We start from the raw sequence: 27,590 nt of genomic DNA, 5'->3' as shown, positions 1-27,590 counted from the left end.
GGTCTCGGCTAGCCGGAATGAAGTAGGAATACGGCGCATGCGCATTTAACGTCATGACTCGACAAAATACTAATAACTCGGACAGGAAGCAGGTACAGTAAAAATTACTCGTAGCAATTCATTTTTAATAACAAACTACACTATGAAATGCAAAGTGAAAATTTTGGGTTTACAACCGCTTTAATAACTTTTACCAACCTTTTGCTCTCCTAGACAGAAGTTGTCAGAGATTCCCAGGACAAGAGCACTGTCTGTCTGTCTGCCTCAGGTAAGTTTAAATTGGCCTGGTGGAGAGGATCAAGACCCGAACTGGACCATGGATCAGAGATCCCTGAATGTATATGAGAGGAGCCTGGGAGATGTAAAAAACCCAAACAGGACTTTTCCCGGCTTTCTCTGGGACGCTCTGCTACAAAAAAAAATATATATATATACAGTATATATATATATATATATATATATATATATATATATATATATATATATATATATTATATTGTAAAAAAATATATAACTTTGGGTTAAAGTATATTTCTCCTTAGAATGATGTATGGCTTATATACTGTACATGGTTAGTGGTCTTTTGCCCTAATTCATCAAGCTGCATTATCATTTAGATTAGAACACTCCAAGTTGTGATTAAGGCTCAGACATTATAGTATGTCATTCTACCATGACATAAGCATTCTTAAGCAATATTGAACACACATTAACTGTCACTGTAGCTTGATAAATCTGCACAGTTGTCTTTAAATGGTGATCTTTAAATCATCTTTAAATTGTTGTTAAATGCTTTCGCTTTCAAAGGTGTTTTTATTTATAAATGGTCAAAATCAATATTTTACTATATTTCAATGTGAAATACTGTACCTATTGGGACAATGTTGTCCATTCATAAATCTGATCTGGTCATTGCACCAATGCGCAGTTTTTCAGTGGAAGGAAGCTGAAAAAATTATCTTTCCTCTGTGAAAAAACAATGTTTTGCTAATTTTAATGACTAAGCCCCTTAGGTGGTGATTATTACTATCAACTTTCCAAACTCTTAGAATAACTTGTAATTTCTGGACCAAGCTCTGAGGCCTTGTACACACGACCGGATCTATCCGCTGGGATTGATCCGCGGATGAGTTCCAGTAGTCTGTACGGCCTAGCGGATATTTATCCGCGGAGATTCCTCGGGCCGATCGATTTAAAGCGGATATAAATTTCTTAGCATGCTAAGAAATCTATCCGCTTGAATCGGCTCCAGCGGATTGATCCGGTGGTCTGTACAGACTCACCGGATCAATCCGTCCGCTCCCCTCCCTCGCATGCGTCGTAATGTTTCGACGCATGCGTGGAAGTACTTACCTTCCAGCGTCGCGCACGTCACCGCGTCATCGTCGCGGCGACGGCGCGACACGTCACCGCGGATGAATTCCGCACGGATTTGGATCCGATGGTGTGTACACGCCATCGGATCCAAATCCGGAAGAAAGAATCTCCGCTGGAAACGATCCGTCGGATCGTTTCCAGCGGAGATCCGGTGGTGTGTACGTGGCCTTAGGGGTGATAAGTAGTTTGGATGTTTGAGTTGGTTGGTTGCTACTGCTACTGAAGTTGGAAAATCTTTTATGACCCTTTCCTATTCAATGGAATATGTGTATGTCATTTAAAGATAAGCAGATATCTCCCCAGATGTGATTCTCAGGGAAATATCTTCATCTCTCTAGTGATCCTTATGTATTAAACTGAACTAAACTGAAACTTGTGCAGTTCCCCAATCTACCTTTTGCATTTGTTGTTCAATGTATAACTGTTGATTATACATCAGACAGGAGGCTCATATCTTATGCATTAATCCTTCTTTATTAATGCTCACAGCAGAAATGTAAAACATCTTAACGTAAGTATTAAAAAGAAAACTGTAAGAACTACGTATCCCAGCAGCCCCTGTGCCTTAGCCACTCCTATCCCAGTGTCTATAAATGGGCTGCTCTCTCCTGATTCCTCTTTCTTTCTGCTCACGGCAGAGCATCTAAGATAAGTAGTCGCTGATTTAATATTGATAACCATTGATAATAATATACATGTATTATTAATATATATATATATATTTTTTATTGGTATGATGATTATTGTATGTTTCTTGATCAGAAGTGTTGTGTTCCTGGATGGTATTTGCTGACTTTTATGAGTGGTCACTTGCATGGTACTTTTGCCAGGGATCCTGCACTGCCCCATCGCTTCACTGTGTTTTTTCTAGACAGTGATACCTTCTGCAACCCTCTACTTAAATACCTGGTGACGCTGCGATCAGCGGTGGCCCACATCCACACTCGATCGAATCTGCGCCATTTTGTCATCAGGCTTCTCTCCCCTCAGGAGAGCTTTGGCGCGGTACAGGGAGGCGGATCCCGCGCCTCCCTGTAACCAATCCACAGCGCCGCTCCCCTGTCCAATCGCGACGCGCGCAGGACTCGGGGGTCGGGCTTCACTTCCGTCCTCTGACCAATAGGAGCCCTGGGATCGTAGTCTCGCGAGACTTCCTCCATGGAGGGCGATTTCAGCAGGCTCTCCTCCCACCGCAAGCCAGTCAGCGCTGGTGGTCGGAGGTTGTGCCTGCTAGGAAGTAGTGAGTTCCATATTAATATCAGATATTATACAACATTCCTGGGAATTTATTCCCCTCTCTTATCAACCCCTATCAGTTAGCCTGAGCCTTTCCTTTACCCCAGAATGTTTCCCTGCACAAAATAACAACATGTCAGAGGAGGGCTCCCCCCCCACTACAGAGCAGGAGCTGCTGCTGGAACCAGCACAAATGTTAAATGCTGCCCAGCTCCAGGACATCATCAATAGGTCCATTCAATCAGCATTAGCTGCAGCTGCCAGCTTATCTAAGGCTATTCAAAACCCCCCCCCCCCCCCCTGAGCCCACGCCTCATGGCAATATACCGACCGTAAAAAAAGGAAAAGCTTCCCAAAAAAGGAAGCATACGGTGACAGGTTATGACTCCCCGGCAGGGGAAGCAAAGAATATGCTTGGAGCAGATCCCTACACGGACTGCCACCCCACGCATCCGTCAGACCCCCTTCAACCCCTGGGCCTCAGGGAGTCATATAAGAGGCATGGGTCCGCCAAACGGACCAAACCAGACTCGTATGTCATCGAGTCAGACGACGACTCGTCCGCTGAGTCGGACGGGTCCGAGGTCTCAGGGTCTGACTACTATGACGAGGATGCGGGGGCACCGGCACTCCTACAGGATGCCAACCCTGACAATCAGGGCAAAGACATTATGGACGCCAGGGGTGAACCGCTATTCAACCCGGACGCCATTTCCCATCCACGATCTGGGGACTGGTCTCCCCTTCCCCACGTGTCACAGTACATTGAACTGTGGGCACGTAGACCCCTGGAAAAGTCAAACCGCAATAAACTTAGGGCAGAATGTCCTCGCCCCCACATTCCCATGAAAGCGGTTATTACACCCGAAGTGGACCCCATCCTAGCAAAATACCTGCTAAAATGGGAAAACTCCCCAAGAAAGGGATAGACAGGTCTTTTAAAAACATACAAGATCGTATTCTGGATTTATTCGGTCCCCTGACCAAAATCCTAAATCTGGCCGCAACGACTGGCCAGTCAGTTGATCTGGCACAATTGCGTGGCTGGGCCCAAAGAGCCATATGCCTGACGGGCAACGCCAATACTGCCTGCTCCGTCGAGCGCAGGCGCTCAATCCTCATGCGGCTTGATCCGCAACTGGCCCATCTGGCGGAATCTGAGCCAGGCCCCGCAGCAGAGGGCATGTTATTTGGTGATTCCCTTGTGAAGGACATCAATAAATTAGTGGGCATGTTTAATAGCCATGACAAGGCTCAAACGCCTCTCAAAAAAGCGGGTAGTACTAGAGTTTTTCCCCCGGCCGGCAGAAGTAGGGGCCGTTCTGCCGGCCGCTATAACAACGGCAGACCATTCCAGAGATCAGCCGCACAACCTCACTACAACCAGGCTCCCACTCCGTACACCACCACAGCGCAACCTGCACCCTTCTTCCCGCCACGCGGCAGACCGTGGAGGGGACGCGGTCATAGAGGATACCCTCGTTCCCGACCGTATTCTGGTGAGTACCACGCACATTCCCATGTCCCTCACACCCGTGGGGGGCCGTCTAAGATTTTTTATCCACGCTTGGTCTGCGATTACGGCAGACTCATGGATACTGAATACGATTGCAGGGTTCCAGATAGATCTTTTATCCCCACCGAATATGGGAGTAATACCGCCCCCCATTCAGTTTACGGAACAAAATGTGTCTCTAATAGACAACGAACTCCAGGAACTCATATTCAAACATGCAGTGATCGAAGTCGACCCTTCTTCCCCGGGGTTCCTCAGCAATCTCTTCTTAGTCAAGAAGAAAGGGGGGGGCTATCGTCCGGTCATAAACCTGCGGAACTTGAACCAACATGTCGCATATCGACACTTCAAGATGGAAGGCATCCATTGCCTCCGAGATCTCCTCGTCCCGGGAGACTGGTTGGCGAAGGTCGACCTAAAAGACGCCTACCTCACCATCCCCATGCACCAAGAATCTCAACACCTTCTCCGTTTCAGGTGGTGGGGACGCACTTGGCAGTTTACATGCCTTCCATTCGGACTGTCATCCGCCCCATGGTGCTTTACGAAGCTCCTGAAGCCGGTCGTAGCATCGCTGAGGAGCAGAGGTGTACGTCTGATCATTTATTTGGACGACATCCTCATAATAGCTTACTCCAAGACCCAAGCATTCCGCCACATGACTTGGGCGATCAACCTTCTACAAGGTCTAGGCTTCCTGATCAATCAGGAAAAGTCGGTTCTCATACCTGCTCAAGAGATGGACTTCCTCGGCTTCTCGGTAGACACCAAGCTTGCTGTCCTTCGCCTGCCCAGCGAGAAATTGGCCCTGATCCGCAAAGAGATCAGAGCAGTACTTCGCAAAGGGTTCTTATCCCTACGCGTACTGGCCCGCATAGTAGGCCTGCTAGCAGCATCCATTCAGGCCATATTTCCGGCCCCCCTGCATTACAGGGCACTCCAGAGACTGAAAATTCTACATCTACGACAGGGTCTCCACTACGCGGACGAGATACCCATTTCCTCGGAAGCCCAGGTCGAACTCAGATGGTGGCTCAAACATGCCACAGAGTGGAACGGCAGGACAATCTTCAATTCACGTCCGGACGTCGTCGGGGTTGGGGCGCCCGTCTAGGGGAGACCTCGACGGGAGGGACCTGGTCCAGAGAAGAATCCCTCTTGCACATCAACGCTTTGGAACTCTCAGCGGCACTCTTCGCTATTCAGAGTTTCCTAGCAGAACGGTCCAACTGTTGCGTTTTTATTACGTATGGACAATATTGCAGCGGTTCAATACATCAACCGCTTAGGAGGCACCAGATCCAAGATCTTGGCGGACATCGCTACAGAGATATGGCACTTCTGTCTGTCTCGAGACATCATCCTGATGGCGGAGTACATTCCGGGTACGTCCAACACTGTCGCAGACTGGAATTCTCGATACCTTATCGATTCCAGCGATTGGTGTTTGGACCGACCAGTCTTCGCCCACCTGAATCGACTTTGGGGCCCCCTAGACATAGACCTCTTCGCCTCACGCCTCAATCACCAACTGCCCCGGTTTTTCAGCTGGAGACCGGACCCAGGGTCCGCGGCAGTGGACGCTTTCCGCCAATCTTGGACAGGGGGAACACAATACGCGTTTCCCCCATTCTCGATGATCCCCAGGGTCCTGCTGCAGATTGCGAACCAGAAGGCGACTGTGGTTCTGATCACGCCATGGTGGCCAACACAACCATGGTTTCCTCTTCTACTGGGATTGGCCATCGACCATCCCAGGCTTCTTCCCCAGTTCCCACACATCCTCTCCCACCCGACCAAGGGCATTCATCCCCTGGTGGAGGAGGGCACACTGACACTCCTAGCATGGTTGGTCTCGGGGTGCCGGACACTCACGACGGCCTTTCAAACTCGGCTAGAGATCTCCTCGCCGTGGCCTGGGCCCCCGGGACTTGGGCAGCATATCGATCAGCCTGGAAACTCTGGGTGCGTTGGTGTGACCAACGGCAGGCTGATCCCGTGCGTGCCCCTGTAACCGTCATAACTAATTACCTGGCGGAGTCCTTCAACTCCGGCAGGTCATACAGTACCATTAATATATACAGGTCGGCCATTTCGGCCTACCATTATCCGGTGGATTCTCTGCCAATCAGCAAACACCCCCTGATCTGCAGACTGCTACGAGGCATCAGGTTCAAACGACCCCCTCGGCCTAAATATCAATCCACCTGGGATGTCTCCAAGGTCCTTGACATGTTCTCAGGTTGGGAGGACAACGATTCACTGTCTCTCAAGTTACTGTCTTTTAAACTAACAGTACTGTTATGCCTGATCTCCATCAAACGTGTCTCAGACGTTAGGGCCTTGGACATTTCCAGACGCCAATTTTCACCTCAAGGGGTAAAGTTCACGGTAGTCCGCAGAACCAAAACGGGCCTTCATTCGGTGTTCTACCCCTATTTTTCTGCACACCCACGACTCTGCGTGGTTAGGTGCCTACAGGCTTACGAGACAAACACGAAAGACCTACGAACCCGGGGTCTTCCCAACTCCTAATATCCGACAGGAGACCTCACCACCCGGTCACCCCGGCTACCTTGGCACGTTGGGTTAGATCAATCATGGCAATGGCGGGTATAGACGTTACCCTATTTGGAGCACACTCATCCAGAGGTGCCATGGCCACCAAGGTGGTGGCGTCCGGAGGTTCTCTTTCTGACCTATTACTGGCGGCTGACTGGTCTTCTGAGACCGTCTTTCGCCTGTTTTACTTCAGACCGGAGGAGCATGTCGCTATGTCTGTCTTATGATACTATGTTTTGAGATATCAATTGTTCTAACAATACTGTGAATGTCAGGTTAAGCTTTGAACTTGCATAAGATATGAGCCTCCTGTCTGATGTATAATTCGAGATTTTCCTAGCTTGTGACGGAAAATATTGATTATATGAAGACAGGAGGCGAGTATCTTCCCTCCCTTCCCAACCCTCTCATGGTCTTGGGTTTTGTTTCAGGTTATTGATGGTGTTCCTGTTTGGCATATGATTGCGACCTGTCGTTCGGGTGATGTTCCCCGGCTTCTGGATGTCCAGTGGGTCAAGGTCGCCCAGTTGGTCCATCACGTTGGGACCTGTTGATGCTACCGCAGAAGTCTTCAGTTAAGAAGTCATGGGCCGGCTGGCCGAAGAATTGACAGTTGAAGACACGATTCACGTAAGGATCCTGATAAAGACACCTCAAGGTTCACACAAAGAAAGAGGAGGAATCAGGAGAGAGCAGCCCATTTATAGACACTGGGATAGGAGTGGCTAAGGCACAGGGGCTGCTGGGATACGTAGTTCTTACAGTTTTCTTTTTAATACTTACGTTAAGATGTTTTACATTTCTGCTGTGAGCATTAATAAAGAAGGATTAATGCATAAGATACTCGCCTCCTGTCTTCATATAATCAATATTTTCCGTCACAAGCTAGGAAAATCTTGAATTGTTTGTCGTTTTAATTTTAGACATGCTTCTGATGAAGCGACTATAGCCGCAAAACTAGTCAAGATGATTGTCATGACTCTCAACCCACTGTTCTTCTCCCCCTCTTGGGGATTATTATACTGGTGTTGTGTTGGTCGTTAATTCTTTTATTTTTCACCCCCTGTTTTTTCTGATGTTGTATTTAATAAAAATGTTTCTTATATATTTTTATATCTGTGTTTGTACACTTTGGGCCAGATTCTCAAAAGCGATAAAATGGCGTATCTCCAGATACGCCGTTGTATCTCTGAGTCTGGCCAGTCGTATCTATGCGCCTGATTCTTACAATCAGTTACGCATAGATTTCCCTTAGATCCGACTGGCCTAAGTCTCTTATGCCGTTGGATCGTAACTGCATATTTACGCTGGCCACTAGGGGCGTGTACGTTGATTTACGCTTAGAAATATGTAAATCAGCTAGATACACGAATTCACGAACGTACGCCCGGCCGACGCAGTACAGATACACCGTTTACGTTAGGCTTTTCCCGGCGTAAATTTACCCCTGCTATATGATGGCGTAACTGCGGCGTACCAATGTTAAGTATGGCCATCGTTCCCGCGTAATTTTTTTTATTTTTTAAGTCGTTTGTGTAATTCGTCCGTGAATGGGGCTGGACGTCATTTACGTTCACGTCGAAACCAATGACGTTCTTGTGGCGTACTTTGGAGCAATGCACACTGGGAAATTCCACGGACGGCGCATGCCGTGAAATCAGGGTTAATTTACATAACACAAGCCCACCTCTTCACAATTTGAATTAGGCGGGCTTACGCCGGCCTATTTACGCTACGCCGCCGCAACTTTTTTTTGAGAATACGGCACTTGCCTATAAAAGTTGCGGAGGAGTAACGTAAATAGGATACGTTACGCCCGCACAAACATACGCCATTCTACGTGAATCTACCCATTTATATTCATATTAGTCCAAAATGCCCCCCCCCCCTTCTTTGGCTCTCTGGTTTGGAGACCTCAGAACCAATTTCTCTATATCTAAATTCTGGATGATGGTACGATTTTTTAAGTGTTTATTGATTTTTACCTTCAGAGGCTGCATTTCAAATGAAACTTGTGCAGGACAGGAAATGGTGAGTTCAAATTTCACCAACTGTATAAGCATATTGTCTGATTATGTATGTTATTCCTCACAGCAATCAAACAATAACAGGATGAGGATCCCGCTGTAACTTACAAAGGGTTACTATAGGGAAATGCCAATTTCAAAATGGAGATCCACAATAACAACATGAATCGATGTGCAGTTTTAGATGTACCATATTTTTTAATAACTTTAAAGAACTCACCAAAGCCACAGTCAATTGGAACCACCCATTGTCCTGGTTTTATGCTTTTTACTTCATGACCAACTTGAATTACTTCTCCAACTCCTTCATTGCCACCTACTGCTGGCAAGTGGGGTAAAATCCCATAATTTCCTGCAAAATTTCAACAATGATTACTACTGAAACTCAGAACTGTTATACACTGATGCACTCAATCAATAACCAAGTCAAAGATCAATTGTCAGACAGGTAGGATATTTAAGCAAATGAGAGGACACACAGACAGAGAACCAGACTAACTAATAATGAATATCTGTCTTGTCTGTCTGTTAATATTTCACATAGCCGTTATGACTCTAGTAAGTGCCTACCTTGTAACATGTTAACATCTGCAGGATTAACTGGAGCAGCCAACATCCTGATATGGATATCATCATGGCCAGTGTAAGGAATGGGAATATTTTCTAGCCTGGGGATGAAATAATAATTTTAGCATTATTATTATTATTATACAGGGTTTATATAGCAACAACAGTTTGCGCAGTGCTTTACAACGTTAGGGCAGACAGTACACTTACAATACAATTCAATACAGGAGGAATCAAAGGGCCCTGCTCAGTACAGCTTACAATCTAGGAGGGAGGGTCAAATGATCCAAAGGGTAATAACTGTGGGGGATGAGCTGAAGTAGAAAATAAAAGTACAGTTGCTAGGTGAAAGTAGGATAGGCTTCTCGAAGAGAAAAGTTTTCAGGGATCACTTAAAAGTGGATAGAGTTGGAGATAGTCGGACAGATTGGGGTAGGTAATTCCAAAGGATGGGAGAGACTCAGGAGAAGTCCCGGAGGCAAGTATGGGAGGAGGTGACAAGGGAGCTAGAGAGCAGGAGGTCTTAGGAGGAACAAAGAGGATGATTAGGTTGGTATTTTGAGACTAGGTTAGTGATGTAGCTGGGGGCAGAGTTGTGGATGGCTTTGTACGTTATTGTTAGTATTTTGAATTAAATTCTTTATTACCTTATCATAAAGATTGCTCTGACAAAAAGACAGACCTTTTAGAGTAAAATGGTCATTTTAAAACATGTGACCAATGAATCCAGGCTGCATGAAAACAGCAAGGGGCATTGGAGGGGGAGCATTGAATATTTATAAATGCAAGCATCAAATATTAATAAACCCAAGCAATGATCTAGAATGGTCTAGAGCGGGAGTCTGCAATCCATTAACTGTGATCTATCCATCGATCACAGGCAGGTAACAGGTAGATTGCATCCCTTGTTGGCTGCCCCAAAAAACTGGAGAAGAGAGGTGATGGGGGCATCCTTTAGTTGAACTGATGGCTGTATTTTCCTCCTTACAGCAGCTAAATGCTGGTAATGCCCTCTTCTCTGCGGCTGCAGGGAAGAAAATACAGCCATCAGTTCCAACAAATGCAACCCCTCCTCTCCAGGTTCCTCTTCTTGGTGTTGCCTGGCCCTGTGTGCTCCATTGGACCTCCTCTCCTGCAGCCCTGCTGGGTTCCCCTTATAACCACTCTCACTGGCTGCTGTGAGGGTTGTGTCCGAATGGAGGGCAGGGATATGTTATTTATATGTTATTTACTGGCCACTTTCTTTTCTGAATGAATACAATCAGTGATCGGTACCGATCACCGAATGTGTCAGTTCATAACTAAAGCAGTTTACTGTGTTTACCATGCTTCAGCTTGTGAATGAATGGGAAGCAGCACAGAGCACTTCCTATTCATTCACTGTGCAGTCCAGCTGATGCTGCAGAGAAAGGGGCCGGGTTATCTCTTTCCTCAGTCCCTTTCTCTGTATTAAAGATGAGATATTTTACCAAAGCCCCCCAATATGGCTCCTAAAAAACTGTAAAAAAATTATATTATAGAAAAAGAATTAAGAAAAATTACAAAAAATTATAAATAAAATAATACAAATACAAACCAACCTCTGCCCTTCTGACATTGTCCACATGCTCTTCTGACACCATACACTGCTCTACTGGCACTATTCACACACCACCCACCGCCCTACTGAAAACTTCCTCTGCCCTACTGACACTGTCCACTGCCCTACTGACACCATCATTTGCTTCCCTGACACTGTCCACTGACACTGTCCACTGCCCTACTGACACTGTCCACACACCATCTACTGACACTGCCCACACACTGTCCACTGCCCTACTGACACTGTCCACACACCGTCTACTGACACTGTCTACACACTGTCCACTGCCCTACTGACACTGTCCACACGCTGTCTACTGACACTGTCAACACACCGTCCACTGAGGCTGAGACACAGCAGTGGCTCCCTCAAATGGAAAACCTCTGTTGCAGTGTGTTAAGAAAAAGCTCTGCAAGCTGAAGTTTGGAGCATCTACCGATGTATGTACCAGTCCCCAAACCCCCATTCTTCCCCAATCCCATGCTTTTGCGTCATTCTTTTTCCAGCATAGTCTCATGCTGCAGTAGAGAGCTGGAATGTGCATACAGACCCACCAAATGCAGCTGATACCATTTCTACAATGGAGAAGAAGAAGAAGAAAAAAGAACAGATGGGGAAAATGTAAGCAAAGCCTGTTCTCCTTTTATATGATGTGTGATATGACAGGCAATGTTTTGGCTATTAATCTTGCTCTTCTGGTAAAAGGTTTTATTAAATTCAGATGAAACTGAGAAACATTCTGTCTGTAGCATGGTTTCAATGTTAGCATTCAGCAAAAGTTCACATTCCCTGATAATTGCATTGCTATAGTTATAACAAGGCAAGAGGCATGTCAGGCCTCTGTACAGAGACTGCTGCTTTTAGGCAGAGCACAGTGGTCTTTAGATGCAGCCTCTAGACCTAGACCAAGTTCACTTCTATTGGGACTCGCACCTGCATGTCTTATTAGGATACAGAGGCTGTGTCCATGCAGCCTCACGTCTCAGTAGATATAAATGGGGTGCTGACACAGGGATGCGCACAACACCTATGTACCCCCGTGCTGATAAACGTCAGCCCTGCATGGGAGATGCATGTTTGTACCCCTTGTGAATGGGCCCTTACTAAAAATAGAATCTGAAATAACAGTTGTCTTCATAACAATGAGGCCCCATACACACCATAGAATCTATCCGCAGATAAATCCCATCAAATGGGTTTCTGCGGATAGATCCTATGGTGTGTACACGCCAACGGATATTTTTCCGCAGATAAATCTCCCCTGGGATGGATTTCCAGCAGATGGATATTTGCTGACATGCACAACAAATCCATCTGCTGGAATCCATTCCAACGGATGGATCCGCTCGTCTGTACAGACTTACCGGATCCATCCGTCTAAAGGGATTCCCCGCACGCGTCGTAATGATTTGACGCATGCGTGGAATTCCTTATATGACAGCGTCGCGCCCGTCGCCGCGTCATAATAGCGGCGACGGCGCGACACGTCATCGGCAGAGGATTTCAGCGCGGATTTCAATGCGATGGTGTGTACACGCCATCGCATAGAAATCCTCTGAAATCCACGAGAGGATTTATCCGCGGATACGGTCCGCTGGACCGTATCTGCGGATAAATCCTCTCGTGTGTATGGGGCCTTAGAAGTGATATGAAGCCTGAAAGTGTGTTACTGTTACCTGTTGGCTGAGTAGAGGCAGTTTCAGCAGCACAGAGACAGGAGAAAACACCACCCAGTTTGGCTGTGCACATAGAAAGGAGAGGGTCAGAGAGAAGGGCACAGGAGAGGAGAGGGGTCACTATACAGAGCAAGAATAGGCTCCGAGATCGTCTAGAGCAGGAAGAGATAACAGGAGGCTGGAGGGGGGGGGGGTGGATGTGGCGATCTCCCACAGACATCAGGACAGTGTGAGAGATAAAGCAGAAGTAATAGAAATGACTGGAGAGGGGGGAGAGAAGCCTCTGTCCAGGAGAGGAAAAGTTGTAAATTATTAGTGCTCACTGATTGGTTGCTATAGGTTAATGCATATCATTACCACTCACTGAGCAGTGGAGCAGTTGAGCAATCCCAAATAATTGAGCAAGTAAAGCGACACATTAATACACTTACTACAGGAGAGGGTCAGAGAGTGCAGACATACTGCATGAGATTACCAGAGACTGCGGTCATACTGCACAAGATTACCAGAGACTGCGGACATACTGCACGAGATTACCAGAGACTGCGAACATACTGCACAAGATTACCAGAGACTGCGGACATACTGCATGAGATTACCAGAGACTGCGGACATACTGCACAAGATTACCAGAGACTGCGGACATACTGGAGTCTGCATGAGATTACCAGAGACTGTGACATACTGCACGAGATTACCAGAGACTGCGGACATACTGCACAAGATTACTAGAGACAGCAGACATACTGCAGGAGATTACCAGAGACTGCAGACATGCTGCACGAGATTACCAGAGACTGCGGACATACTGGAGTCTGCATGAGATTACCAGAGCCTGTGACATACTGCACAAGATTACCAGAGACTGCGGACATACTGCACAAGATTACCAGAGACTGCAGACATACAGCATGAGATTACCAGAGACTGCGGACATACTGCAAGAGATTACCAGAGACTGTGACATACTGCATGAGATTACCAGAGATTGTAACATACTGCACAAGATTACCAGAGACTGTGACATACTGCAGGAGATTACCAGAGACTGTCACATACTGCATGAGATTACCAGAGACTGTCACATACTGCATGAGACTGCGGACATACTGCACAAGATTATCAGAGACTGTGACATACGGCACGAGATTACCAGAGACTGTGACATACTGCACGAGATTACCAGAGACTGTGACATACTGCATGAAGTTACCAGAGACTGTGACATACTGCATGAGATTACCGTGAACTGCATGAGATTACCGTGAACTGCATGAGAATACTGTGAACTGCATGAGATTACTGTGAATTGGGGCCCAGATGACAGTTTTGCAGAGTGCACAGAGGACACAGGAGGCTGTATTTTTGCGATAGCCAGCAGAGAGGGGACGGGACCGGGAACTCCACTTGGAACAGAGCGGCTGTAGTTAGAGCCAGTGATCGGAGTGGGCGCGTCAGTGGAGCTCATGGCCCCGCCCCCGGACCTCTGTATTCCCCAGCCAGTATAGAGGGGGCGGGCCCGGAAGCTCCACTGACGCGCCCACTCTGATCACTGCTTTAACTACAGCCACTCTGTTCTGAGCATACAGGCTACATGGGGCGGGGTCAGCGCGTCTGTGAAGCTCCCGGTCCCACCCCCTCACTGCTGGCTAGATCGGGAATACAGCCTCCTGTGCCCTCTGTGCACTCTGCAAAGTTGACGTCGGGGCCCCAATTCACCGGTAGCGCAGGGCCCCCTACAAAGATTGGGCCCAGGGCAAGTTCCCCATTTGCCCTGCGCTAAAGACGGCCCTGATTTAACTTCATCCATCCACACCTGCTCTATCTCCTGTCTCCTGCCCTGTTGCTACATGCTATGAGCCAAAATAAAGAGGTATGGAAAATCTGATGAGGACATTATGAAAGAGGGGGCTCTGATGGGCACCCTGATTAAAGGAAGGACTCTGATGGGGACACTGATGTAAGGCTGGACTCTAATGTGGAACCTGATGTAAGGAGGAACTGTGATGGAGACACTGATGTAAGAAGTGACCCTGATGGGGACACTGATGTAAGGAAGGGATCCTGATGGGGACACTAATGCCTCGTTTCCACTGAGCGGATCGGTTCGGTACGGTTCGGTACGGTACGCTATTTTGGGTGTTTCCATTATGAAAGCGTGCCATAAAACCGAACCGTACCGCACAATTCAGGGTCCTGCTTCTCATGTGGGTCCATAGAAAATGGAACGGTACGGTTAGAGCGGAGCTACTGGCGTCACACAGTACTTTCCACTGATTGGTGGTCAGAAAACATCAATGCTGACGTCAAAGCAAAGCGCCAAACAATCACCACGTCGTGTTATTAGTCCATATAAAGGAGAAGGATGCCAGCAAACAACAGCAGGGTCTGGTTATCTGAGGAACTATCTACGTTCTTAGCAATCATCGGCGATGGCGTTATTCAGAGTGAGCTTGATGGATCAGTGAGAAATGAAAAGGTCTATAAAGATATTTCTCAGCGGATGGCAGCCGAGGGATTTGAACGGACGTCGGGCCAGTGTAGGGAAAAGCTTAAAAAGCTTAAAGCACAATATAAAAAAATTAAGGACGCCAACAGCCGTAGTGGAAACTGTCCAACTGCTTGGAGGTGGTACGACGCCATGGACGCCATTTACGGTCATCGGCCAGCAAACCAAGGCAGGGAGGGAGGTCTGGACTCTGCAACTGTAATTCTCGAATCCATGGTAGACCCCTTTGGTAAGTTTTTTTTTTAAAACTTGGCATAGGATATCGCTCTGCTTACCATTTAAAATATAATATCTAACCATATGTTTATTTTCAGAAACAGTTGATGGACTCTCCACTGATGCATCAAACTTATCAGAAGATGGACCTTCAATGTCTTTCAGCAGCAACAGCAGCAGTATTTCCTCAAGCCAACCACAGAGTAGCCAACCACAGAGTAGCCAACTACAGAGTACTCCCAATGCACCAAGGCACAATGGTAAGACATGATGATAATAAAGTAATTTTTAACTGTGCATTTTCTTAAACTAAAACAGCAGTGGGGCAGATGTGCAGGAGGTACAGTGTTGGAATAGATGAGAAGGGGGGGACCAGCTGTGGGGGAGATGTGCAGGAGGTACAGTGTTGGAATAGATAAGAAGGGGGAGATCAGCTGTGGGGGAGATGTGCAGGAGGTACAGTGTTGGAATAGATAAGAAGGGGGAGATCAGCTGTGGGGGAGATGTGCAGGAGGTACAGTGTTGGAATAGATAAGAAGGGGGAGATCAGCTGTGGGGGAGATGTGCAGGAGGTACAGTGTTGGAATAGATAAGAAGGGGGAGATCAGCTGTGGGGGAGATGTGCATGAGGTACAGTGGTGGAAGAGATGAGAAGGGGGGGATTAGCAGGAGGTACAGTGGTGGAAGAGATGAGAAGGGGGTTCAGCAGTGGGCAGATGAGCAGTGCTGTGTATTGGTGTAGCAGATGAGCAGGGGGAACAGAGGTGTGGCAGTGAATCAGTGTGGTACAGTCTAGTGGGGCAGATGAGAAAGGAGCTTACAGTATTGGTTTGGCAGATGTTACCAAAAGCAATATTTAGGTCTTTTGTATATTACAGGTGAAAGGAGAAGGTTACAGTTGGATCTGCGCACAGTCATGGAGGATATGCGGGCAGCAGAAGAAAGGCAGCTGGAAAGAATGGATAACCTTTCTGAGAGGCGGTTTCAAGCACTACGTCAGGATGCACAGGAAGCTATGCGCCAGGAGGCAGAAATTGCCCGGCAGCAGATGGAGCAGTTGGCTACCTTCAACCAGGCCTTCCTCGGTGTCCTTGGTCAGCTTGTTCAAGTGATTGGAGCCAATCGTCAACCCAGGTCACCACCCAGACAGTAGTGCCTTTCATGCAGCACAGGACCTGTACCCATGTTTACGTTTAAAAATATATAATTAGAGTGGGTTTTAAAGGTTAGATTTTTTTTTTTTTTGAATAGGCTCCTTTGAGCCATCAGCGATCACACAAGATTGGACACATTTGCTCCTTGCTGCACATGGCTTTCTTTGTGCTGCTGCTCTGATTCCCTTCTGCCTCCTTTGCGTTATCACCCCCCTTGGACGGTGGAGCCTGGATTTCAACAAAGGGCACCCCCGATCGCTTAATTTCTTCTCATTTTTGCATTGTAGATGTAATTGCGAATATACTTGGCATTTTTGGTTTACCTTTTCCTTTAATTTCCTTTTTAGATGTTTTTTTTCTTGGTCTGAATTTCTCACTTCCTGTTCCTTCTCAGTAAACCTGACAACATCATCTGAGCTGTGTTTAGTCATTCAGCACAGCTTATTGAACAGCTTACTGAGGAGGAACAGGAAGTGAGAAATTCATACAAAGAAAACAAAAAAAAAACATTTATTGGAAGTGAAATTGAAGAAAAAAACAACAATGCAATAGCTTAGGGATATGCAATTAGTGGATATCCAACTGTTTCAGAACTACAATTCCCATGTGGCATAGCAAGACTCTGACAGTCACAAGCATGACACCCAGAGGCAAAAGCATGATGGGACTTGTAGTTCTGCAAAACAGCTGGATTTCCGCTAATTGCGTATCCCTGCACTAGCTTAATAAAAAACAAACCTTTACAAGCTCTTTATTGTAAACAATGTTTCTACATTATCAAAATTTTGCCTTTACAAAATATGTAGGAAGATGATTTTTTTTGTGGAATAAAAAACAAGAACGACTTCTCTGAGTATGTCTGATTTTATTTAGCATTTAGCAAAAAGTAATTAAACATTTTAATTATTCACGGTAACAACGTTAACGTTAAGGTGCCTCATCAGAGCCTGACGTATTTCACTGCACTCTTCTTCCATATCCTGTGCTGCTATTACTGGTACTGGCTCTTCTGGAGATGTATTCCAATCCTGGTCAAAGTCTTCTCCATGACTTTCACAAAGATTGTGAAGAGCACAGCACGTTAGGACCATGGATTTGGTAAGTTGAATGTCACTGTCATTCCTCTTCATAAGACACCTCCATCTACCCTTAAGTCTTCCAAACGCATTTTCCACTACAACACGTGCCCTGGATGTTTTCTTGTTGTAGATTTGCTGCTCTGTTGTTAGGCGCCCATTGTCAGGAAATGGTTTCAGGAGCCAATTTTGTAAAGGATAGGCAGAGTCCCCAAGCACATAATAGCCAACATTCACCCCACAAATGTTCTTAGTGCTAACAGGGTACAGGCCTCCCTGGCCAACCCAATCCCAAAATGTTGACAATCGGAGAACCCGAGCATCATGCAAACTCCCAGGCTTTCCTACATTCACATTCCAGAATAGTCCCTTGCCATCCACTACTCCCTGGAGGATGATGGAATGCCAGCCTTTTCGGTTGAAGTAGTCAGTGTGGTATTCTTGTGGTGCTATTATTGGTATGTGTGAGCCATCAATAGCACCAACACACTGTGGAAGGCCCCACCTGTTCTCAAAGTACTCAGCCATGTCTTTGAGCTTTTCCCTGTTAGGAAAATGAACAATTTCAGGAGCTAGCAATGTGCACACAGACTTACAGAAGTCCTGCACACACCGGCACACTGATGATTTGCTGACACCAAAAAGATGACCTATACTCCTGTATTCACTGTTGGTAGCCAGCTTCCACAGTGCAATGGCAATTCTTTTCCTTACAGGCAAACAGGCTCTGAAGTTGGTGCTTTTCTTTTCCATCACTGGACGTAGCTTGGCACAAAGGAATGAGAAGGTTTCCTCTGACATCCTTAAATTCTGCACCCACTGTCTGTGGGTGAATCCTGGGACGGTCACATTCCACCACTCATTGGCACGAGGGAATGCCCAAATCACTGGTCGGCGGCGCTGCTTTGCCAAAAGGAGAAGCATCTGTAAAAAATGCAGTGTGTCAGTGTGTATAGGTCAGTGTGTGTGTCAGTGTGTGTATAGGTCAGGGTGTGTGGGTCAGTGAGTGTGTCAGTGTGTGTATAGGTCAGGGTGTGTGGGTCAGTGAGTGTGTCAGTGTGTGTATAGGTCAGTGTGTGTGGGTCAGTGTGTGTGTATAGGTCAGTGTGTGTTTCAGTAGGTCAGTGTGTGTGTGTGTGTGTGTGTGTCTGTGTGTCTGTGTGTCTGTGTGTCAGTGTGTGTATAGGTCAGTGTGTGTCAGTGTGTGTGTGTCAGTGTGTGTATAGGTCAGTGTGTGTCAGTGTGTGTGTGTCAGTGTGTGTATAGGTCAGTGTGTGTGTGTCAGTGTGTGTATAGGTCAGTGTGTGTGTGTGTGTGTATGAATTTTGCCTATAAAGAACCAAAAGGCTAGCAGAGAAAAGACGAGCTGCTGAATGACCTCCATTGTTGTTGTTGTTGTTTGGCTGACGCTGAGTGACGCTGCATCACGTTTCTCGTTGCACTAGTGTGACATCATGAGAGGCATTTTTTCTAAAACCTGTATGGCCCTGGCGGTCCGATTTGCAGTGGAAACGCTCACCAGAATAGACCGGACCATTCAAACCCGTTCCATTCTAAACGACCCGAACCGATCCGCTCAGTGGAAACGAGGCATAATGTAAGAAGGGTCCCTGATGAGGACATTGATGTAAGAAGGGACCCTGATGGTGACACTGATGTAAGGGGGACTCTGGTAGAGACACTAACATAAGTGGGAATCTGATGGGGACACTGTTGTAAGAGGGGGGTGCTAATGGGAGCACTGATGTAAAGAGGGACTGTGATAAGAGACACTGATGTAAGGGTGCTCTAATGAGAACAGTGATGTTGGGGGGGGGGGGGCGATTTGATAACAGAGGAATTTTGCTTTTGTTTTACTAAAATTTTGAATCATATCATGCTGATTACAAAAAGATCCAAGTAAAATGTATTCATTAATTTACATTCTATTAATTTGATTTTAAAACAGATTTTTTTTCAGCCTGCAAATACAGTATTTGTAAAATCTACAATGTGGCCCTTGTTCAGAATAGTTTGAAGACCCCTGGGGCAGAGGGATAGCTCTGATTAATTTTTGATCTGTGTTTGCATATTTTCGTTGGACTTCACTGTAGAAGCATTACCAAGCATGACACCACTGCAGCATGATTTCCTACAGCTACTTACATGTGCAGCTTGGTCTGCTTCCTTCAGAGTATTCTGTGCAATCTCCTCTCAATTCACACCTGCGCAAAACATAGCTGAGTTTTTGGGCATTAGTGTAAGACAGCATAGGGCAGCCCTTTCACTTGGATGCTCCTATTGCTGGAAATATGCTCCAATTTAACATGCAATTTGACCTGTCAGATTAATCGACCTAACTGTGTTTAACATAGGCTAAATGTCTGCAAAGACCAAGCTGACTATTAGATGTTGCACCCTGGTGTTTAGGCAGGGTTGCTAACACATTTTGTTTGCCAGGTAGTAATTGTGCTGGCTAATTGTTAGGAGATCCTCTGATTTCCCCCTAATTCTGGAATTGATGCACTTCTCTCTTCTATCACTAGGTGGTATTGTAGCTTGTGAGATTGGATAAGGCATAGCAAGGACAGATCATGAATGGATGGGGTGTCTCATCCAATAGGCAAGGGTTTCTTGGGTGATCGGGGTTCTGTGCAATTTGGACGGCTATCTGGGTGGACGTGTGTTATGTCACCCTGGGCTGCTAGGCCAGAAGCCTGAGGCCTATCCTGGGGACACCTGGCTGCTAGGCTGCCTGAGGAGCACGAGAAGCACATTAGGGTTGGGACTGCAGGATTGGAGTCCAACTGAGTTGCAAAGGTTCAGCCGGATATAGAATCAGTGTGGTCGGTGGTAGGAGAAAAGCTGTCGCCACTATGTGACCATTCACCTTGTTACCAGAGACTGCTTTAAATAAGCTGAGGCCAGTACCAGAGCAGTCTTCTCACCAGCCGGGGACAGTGAAGAAGTGGGAACGCATCAGCAAGTGCCAAGCCAGGGACCCAGCAGGATAGCGGGGGTGGCGCTTGAGGAGTGTACAGCGGGATAGCTGTGGAAGAGCTGACTGCTGGGATCTGGAAGTCTAGCTATAGACTGGGAGCGCAGTGAGTGAAGACCTACAGTGGAATACTGTAAGATAAGAAAAGGACTGTTCTGTGTTACAAAGAGTTATGTACAAACTACTGTAGGTGACTGTTGCAAGATTAGTTGCCATAGGAGACAGTGGTCCTACCTATACAGAAGTTTCATCCGGCTGGAGGCCTTACACTATGTAGCTGTCTACCTATAGAAGTCTCAGGCCTCGTACACACGACAGAGTTTCTCGGCAGAATTCACCGAGAAACTCGGTCAAAACCCGGATTCTGCCGAGAAACTCTGTCGTCTGTACAGTTTTGGCTCGATGGAGCCGCCGAGGAACTCGACGAGAAAATAGAGAACATGTTCTCTATTTTCTCGTTGTCCTCGTTCTTCTATGGGAGAAGCCGGCCCGCCGAGCTCCTCGGCGGCTTCATCCCAAAACTCGACGAGGAACTCGACGTGCCAAGCACGTCGAGTTCCTCTGTCGTGTGTACGGGGCCTCAGAGTCTGCCAATTACCATTGCATCTACTCAAGGGTGTTCTGGACCTAACCATCTCTCCCCCAGTTCTCTTAAGAGACAATAAATCTCTTGCTTGCATTTAAAAAGTGACTGGCGTCCATCATTCTTCTTGTATTACACCCACCATGCTTGGTAACCCACTCTACAAGGAGGGTTGTCAGCTCTCCCTAACCCTTGAGGTCACCATTAGGCCTCTGAGGCCCATGGGACCTTGCTACATAAACAAGCCAGGAGACTGAAATTAATCCCCCAAGGGTAGATTTTAGTAATGAAAAAAAGTAGACAGGAATCACTAAACTGTACGTAGGTGAGTCTATTTCAAGCTATCTATTTCAAGTTGATCTATTCGGCTACAATCATGTCAAGTTGATCTATCACAGGTTCTTCAACTATGCCTGGCTAGCCATATGGAGAAAAAATTGTGGGGGAGGTAGATGTGTATTTCTGGATGGCCTTTTATTACCTAGTGATGAAGGGACATATATAGGCTACTACATGTGGTTAAGGGCAGGTTAAAAATACATAATCATAATAATTACAATACAGTAGAACTATGTTTGTTATGTTTGAGAAAATCAAAATGTATTTTTTTAGCTTTATAGGGTATTTTTAACCTTTTTATTAACCAAATAATAATATGAAAGATACATTTGATGTAAATAATGAATATAAGTTAATATTGTAAATCAGGGGTGCCCAACCAGTGGCTAGGGGGCCACAAGTGGCCCGTGGAGCCCTCTGATGTGGCCTGCGACCCCTTGCTCTAGGATGGTGGTTTGGCAAGCTCAGATTGCAGGTTGCCAACCCGCCATTCCAGAGTATCAGTGTTGTGAATGAGGCTGGCAGTAGAGAAAGCAAGCAGCTGCAGAGCAGAGCCGCATAAGCTGATCTTTCCTGTATAACGCCACCTCCTGTCACGATCAATACCAAATATACTCTGCTTGGGACAGCAACAGCCTGGGAAAACTGAATTGAAGACTGTTATTAAAGGTAAGTTTATTGCTGAAATCACAGAGTATAAATGGGCATATCTGGTCTACAGTGGTTACTGGACTGCTTTCAAACGAATCCTCATTGCGCTCTGAGCCCATCCAGTTGTGTGATCATAGCAAATAAATTTTCGCTATTAGCACACTAAAGTTCCTTCCCGCCAATCAGGAAGCAGGCCTGTTTCCCGATTGGCCAAAACGTCAGGCGATCCTATTGGATGCCTAACGCTTAGGCAGAAGTCACATGGCAGAAGAAGCTAGAGGAGCATACGCCTGAGCAGCCGCGGCTGCTGCCCGCACTCCAGGAGAGGACAACACAGCTCCGTCACAGAAGCGGGTATGTGCTGGGCCAGACCACCCGCAAGGGGTCTCTGCCATGTTGCTGGGGGGGTTGTTTTCTGCCCCCCAAAGAAAAATCCACCAGCCATCACTGTCTCTATGTCTATTTATCCCCATTTGCATATGCAGCCTGGACACAGACCTGTCATCCGCCCATTCCACCAATTTTGGCCCGCAACTGGTTACCAAGTCAGTTCAGTGGCCTTCGCTCCTCAAAAGGTTGGGCACCCCTGTTGTAAATATTACTATTGTTTTTCTAAAGTCTAGGAATTGGCTGACTCATTGACAATAATGCACTACTCTCGTTGCTGATATCATGCCTCAGCACGCTCATCTACAAATCTCTATATTTAATACAATTACAAAATAATTAAAACACACAATAATATGCACTAACTGCAAATACACTACTATTACCCTTTAAGAATGTTTTTTCTTTAAGATCCATTAAATCATAAGGCTCTAATTAATCAAGATGAAAAATATAACTTAATGTCGTATTTGATTTTCCATCTAATATATATGGCAATATTAAAATATCACTATTAAATAAGATTCTTGCAGTGACCTACATTTTGCATAGTGTATTGAAGGACATAAGAACTTAAAGCCTGAGATGCAAATGTGATAAAAAGAGATGAAAAATGCATGTGCAGAAAGATATTCAGAGAATGAGATACCTGACAGCAAATATATTTTAGCAGAGAAATTGGATGGATGTATTGAAAGTGCAGTTCTTGCACAATGTAAAAGCAGAATCACTGACACAGTAAGGCCTGAAAAGCTGGCAAAATAAGTAATGACGGGGCAATCAGTTATCAAGTTGGGAAAAATAATCATTAGTTAGGAAATGAGAAGATTAATGACATGATATACCTAGGAGTCACAGAAGCGGAAATAGAAAAATCTAACACATGAAATAAAAAGGAATACTTGTTTAGGCTTTTAGTACCATGTCTTCATTTCTTCTACACCAGGAGTTTTCTGCCCATAATGGTGTGGTTTGTTTATATACCACAATAAATAATCCTATAGTAAATGTGAATTTATATATTTTATAAGTGAAAAAAGTTGACAAAAACAGCACTGACATTTGCCACAGTTGATACTTATATGCATCATTATTACAACATGTTTTTTGCCACCTATTTATGTATTATGTATTTTATTTTGACCTGTAATGCCGCGTACACACGATCGATTCGTCTGATGAAAACGGTTTGATGGACTGTTTTCATCAGACGAACCGATCGTGTGTGGGCCCCATCTGTGAAAAAACTAGGAACTTGTTTTAAAATTATCTGATGGTTAAAAAACCGATAGAAAAAAACGATCGTCTGTGGGCACGTCCATCGGTTAAAAATCCACTCTTGCTCAGAATCAAGTCGACACATGCATGGAAGCATTGAACTTAATTTTTCTCAGCACGTCGTTGTGTTTTACGTCACCACATTCTGACACGATCGTTTTTTTAACTGATGGTGTGTAGGCAAGACTGATGAAAGTCAGCTTCATCGGATATCTGATTAAAAAATCCATCAGACCGTTTTCATCAGATAAACCGATCGTGTGTACAGGGCATAAGAGTATGATAGTACAAAACACATCTTAATTTTGGGTGGAGGCAAGCACTGCAAGTTTATTCCGGCCAGCTTCTGATTTCTTTCAGGCATTCAGAAAGGGAGGTTTTCTGGTGGTCCCCAACATATTCACCATTTATATCCATAAAGAACAAAAGTTATTTTGTGAAATAACCTAAATAATCATTTCTAAGAAGAATTTGTCAAAGGTACTATAAGACCATTAAACAGCCTGGGCCAGGACCTTTAAAAATGAACTTTAGGCTGAAATGAAAAATAAAAAAACACCAATTCATTTAGCTCTACATTCAGTTTAAAATTATGAAACAACTCGTATAACTTGTATAAGTACAGGAATTTGTCCTGATATCACCCTCCCCTGTACAGTACAGGGTAGACTGCTCAAATCAGTGTTGCCAATCGTCAGTATTTTTACTGGCAGCCAGGAAAAAACGGGCAAAGGTTGCCCGTAAAAATTATGGCTGTGACGTTGGCTGAGACCATCCGAGTGTCTGCTACAGTGCATTCGGGCATGTTATGTGATGTCATGGTGCAAGGGAGCAGAGCGGAGCGGCTGGAGCCACGTGTGCAAGTCTGCTGGAACAGGAGCAAGGCCAGCCAGGAGAGGGGCTGTCAGTGCTGTTTGGACTGGACTGAAGGGACCACCTGGCGTGGAGAGAGACTGTAACTGTGACTCAGGAGGGGACGTGTCGTGTCGGTAACGTGGCATCATCATCTGTGCTGCTGCAGACTGCTGTCAGTGTCACTGTGAGAGTCAATTTCAAGTGTGTGTGTGTGCGTGCCCATTCTAATTTCTTGCTTTCCTGAGTCCTGCCCCTGAGCTACTTACTTACTATAATAAAAATAAAATAGAAAATGTGTTTTTCTTTCCCTTAATATATACCTTAAATTACATTGCAATTGTGTATTGTATTGTTTGTAGCCTAAATACTGATTTACTGCATTTAAAGTGGAGTTCCACCCATAAATATAACATTACATCAGTAGTTTTAAAAAAAATCTCATTAGTCCTTTACGAATTTTTTTTTTTTTTTTTTTTTAGATGCCTTCAAAGTGTTGTTGCTAGGCAGAATAGTTAATCTTCCCACTTCCTGCACCTAGGTGCTTAATGCTTCCTAACCTACACCGCACAGACTCCTGGGAATGTAGTGGGTGTAACTTTCCAGGAGTCTGTGCACTCCCCAGTCTCAAAGAATCATGTGACTTGGACAGCACAGGCGCTGAAACCTGATCTGACACTTCTTGTGCAGCACTGAGCATGTGCGAGATTTGCAAGGCTGAAATCCAGGAAGTCATACAGTCTGGCTTCATGATGCACACACTTAAGATGGCCCCAGTCAATTTCTATTTTATAAAGTGTGTAAATGCTGTAACAACCTAACAAAATGGACCTTAGTTTACAGACTAACTTTACTAGAATACATTAAGCTTGTGTATTACAGGGGTATTTATATTTAAAAAGTGAAATTGTGGCCGGAACTCCGCTTTAAAACTAATTTTGTACCTTTTGGAAATGCCAGTAAAAACGTGGCTCTGCCAGTAAATTTTGGGTGTTGTGTCAGTAAATTTCATTCTGATAGGTTGGCAACACTGGCTCAAAGGAGGGTTAGCACTAGAAGCCAGTCTGCTATGTGCACACATTGTAATGGTGAACATGCTGAGAGGAGAGTAAGAGGAGGAATGACATAATCTATAACAAGCCACAAAAGAAGAAGTGTAAGAACGTGGCCAGAAATGACCAGAATCTTATAATAAAGTGATTTTGTAAAGTGTAGGAGTGGCATTACATAAAATTAAATTAAATCAAATACTGAGCTGGGGTTTTATAAGACTTTAATAAAAGCAGACTTATACCAGCCTCCTCAATTGCTGCCATTTGGGCAGCACAGGATTTCGCTATGTGAGGCAAGCTGGTGTCAAAAAATATTCCCTTAGCCGGGAAAGAGGTGAATTTTAATTACATCTGATTATTAAACAATTCACTATGCATTCTATCAGAGTTAACACTGTTCTGCTACATTGGCTTGTCAAACAGCTCAATATTAGAGAGACTGCTGCCATGAGAGTATATATGCCATAACAATTAGCTAATCTTTCTGAAAAATAGCCAAGTCACGGGTGAAATTGAGGGAATTTTTTCTGCCACTAATTTGACCATACGGTGCACTGTAATAAAAGAGGAATTATCAGATGCCTTTATTCAGTGGTAATTAATGTCACCATCCGTAATCAGGGGAATGACTGAAATAATTGTATTTCTACTAACTAAGCACTAGCGCTCAGTATCATTCACTTTAATTATATGTTTTCGAGTGGAAGTGCAACAAAATCAAATAAATTCTAATTACTTGGGTAATGGGGAAAAGGGCAGCTAATTTTTGAAGCGCCAGTTTTTCTAAAGGATGAACATCTAATTACTAGCAAGGATCAACAAAACCAATCATCATTAGGCAATGCATTCCAGAAAAGAACAGCATGTTCAAGTAAATCAAAGCAACACAGCTACTATATGTACTGGCCAGCACACACCTAATATAAAATGTGCACATATTTTGCTTGAAAATTTACAAAGGAATACAGTTGGATCCTGATTTAAAAATAAAATGACTCCTCATGTCCTCTTAAATTGTATTCAGTCCTGTGGAGATTCACAGTATGAAGACACTGTGGTTTTCAAAATGAGGTCATTTAACAATGCCAAGACTGCTATGCACTCAATCTGGAAAAACTATTGGCAAATGATGTACAGAGGAAATTGAATAAATATTTCTTTTTTTAAGTTACACTAGACTTTCCAAGTGAATCCCTTATTTATCATAAAAAAACAACTTGTTTTCATTTTCCATGGGTAATTGGGCCAGAATGTAACAAACACAATTTCTTTTTTATCTTCCAAAAAGCGTTTAATAACATCCTGCTATAAATACTGTATATCAAAGTAATCATTTAGTCATAAGTGAATTTGTCCACAACCCGTTTTGATACCCCAAACGTTAGACCTTCTTACTGTTATTTCTAGTAATGTACTTGTCCACCCCAATGTTTTGGGTGCTCCTGCCCTCTTTTTGTATTTTAGCATGTCCTGTTGCCATTTCCATAGCAAAAAATGTTTTTTAAAATTCAACAGGGAGAATGAATATTCCTCATGATGCCTACAAGTATGAAGACCCAACAATAGAGTATGAAGATTGCACTAATAGGTTCCCGAAGACATATAATAAATTACCAGGTCATTTCATTCTGCAGCTTTTACGAAACCCTGAAATATAAATTTTGGGGTGGACTGACCCTTGATTGACTTTTTTTGTTTCAGAAACTGTTGAGATTTTTTTTTTAAATTCCAGCCAGCCCTATTGAACAGTAGCTAAAGTAGAAGTCCAGTAAAATACTATATAAGCTCAAAACCTGCTCCTACCCACATTCTAAGCCATATACGAACTACTCTGTAAAGGAAAGATTTCTATACTTACCAATTCTGAGGGTGCCCTGGTCCGGTCACATGATTGGCTCCCAGCAGGGCTGCTGTTAGAAATCACGGGGACCGTACAGCCTACCTGACAGGGCCCCCCCAAAATATATCAAAAC

At 44.9% G+C, this 27,590-nt stretch overlaps 1 protein-coding gene across 1 annotated transcript in view; it reads right to left on the bottom strand.

Annotated features, from left to right (window-relative positions):
* LOC120937308 (enoyl-[acyl-carrier-protein] reductase, mitochondrial-like) overlaps positions 1-27,590 on the bottom strand; it is a 122,696-nt gene that overhangs the window by 89,251 nt on the left and 5,855 nt on the right. Inside the window, exons 2-3 of the mRNA XM_040350412.1 lie at positions 9,289-9,386; positions 8,939-9,070 (exon numbers count right to left, since the gene is read on the bottom strand). Of these exons, the coding sequence (XP_040206346.1) occupies positions 8,939-9,070; positions 9,289-9,386 (230 nt within the window). The remainder of the gene's footprint in view (positions 1-8,938; positions 9,071-9,288; positions 9,387-27,590) is intronic.

This window comes from Rana temporaria, chromosome 4, assembly GCF_905171775.1.
Source record: "Rana temporaria chromosome 4, aRanTem1.1, whole genome shotgun sequence".
Taxonomy (NCBI): Eukaryota; Metazoa; Chordata; class Amphibia; order Anura; family Ranidae; genus Rana; species Rana temporaria.
The sequence above is the reverse complement of the archived record's forward strand: the minus strand, read 5'-3'. Positions and strand labels throughout refer to the sequence as shown.